Below are 1038 nucleotides of genomic sequence, written 5' to 3'. Positions count from 1 at the left end.
AAGGAAATTATGAGAAGAAATTTCACCGCAGTGAATGAGTTCATTCTCCTTGGATTGACCAGTCGCCTGGAATTGCAGATTCTCCTCTTTGTGCTGTTTCTGGCCATTTACGTGGTCACAGTCGCAGGGAATCTTGGCATGATTGTACTCATCCAGGTCCATGCCCGGCTGCACAAACCCATGTACTTTTTCTTGAGCCACTTATCCTTTGTGGATCTGTGCTTCTCTTCCAATGTGACCCCAAAGATGCTGGAGAGTCTCTTGTCGGAGAAGAAAACCATTTCTTATCCTGCGTGTCTAGTGCAGTGTTACTTTTTCATTGCCTTGGTCCACGTGGAGATCTACATCCTGGCTGTGATGGCCTTTGATCGGTACATGGCCATCTGCAACCCTCTGCTTTACGGCAGCAAGATGTCCAAGAGTGTGTGCACATCCCTCATCACGGGCCCTTATGTGTACGGAGCACTCACCGGCCTCATGGAAACCATGCGGACTTACAACCTAGCCTTCTGTGGTCCTAATGAAATTAACCACTTCTACTGTGCTGACCCACCACTCATTAAGCTGGCTTGTTCTGACACTTACAACAAAGAGCTGTCCATGTTCGTTGTGGCTGGATGTAACCTTTCCTTTTCTCTCCTCATCATCCTGATTTCCTACCTTTATATTTTTCCTGCTATCCTGAGGATTCGTTCCACAGAAGGCAGGCACAAAGCTTTCTCTACGTGTGGCTCCCATCTGACAGCTGTCACCATCTTCTATGCAACTCTTTTCTTCATGTATCTCAGGCCCCATTCAGAAGAGTCTGTGGAACAGGGGAAAATGGTTGCTGTATTTTACACAACGATAATTCCCATGTTGAACCCCATGATTTATAGCCTTAGGAATAAAGATGTGAAAGAAGCATTAACCAAAGAGTTGATCAGGAAAAAAAGATTTTCTTAAAAGCTAGAACTATTCTTTTGGGTTGCAATCTTTTCCTAAACCGCTTTTTCTGAAGTTACAGGAAGTAATTGATGATGAAATGAGAAATATGGT

At 44.4% G+C, this 1038-nt stretch overlaps 1 protein-coding gene across 1 annotated transcript; it reads left to right on the top strand.

Annotated features, from left to right (window-relative positions):
- Positions 1–9: 9 nt before the first annotated feature.
- LOC144219049 (olfactory receptor 5M8-like) lies at positions 10–945 on the top strand. Its single transcript, XM_077749034.1, has one exon. It carries the CDS (start codon positions 10–12, stop codon positions 943–945), a length of 936 nt encoding a protein of 311 aa, XP_077605160.1.
- Positions 946–1038: the final 93 nt, after the last annotated feature.

Source organism: Crocuta crocuta, unplaced genomic scaffold (assembly GCF_008692635.1).
Source record: "Crocuta crocuta isolate KB4526 unplaced genomic scaffold, BGI_CrCroc_1.0 C28355085, whole genome shotgun sequence".
NCBI lineage: Eukaryota > Metazoa > Chordata > Mammalia > Carnivora > Hyaenidae > Crocuta > Crocuta crocuta.
The sequence above is the reverse complement of the archived record's forward strand: the minus strand, read 5'-3'. Positions and strand labels throughout refer to the sequence as shown.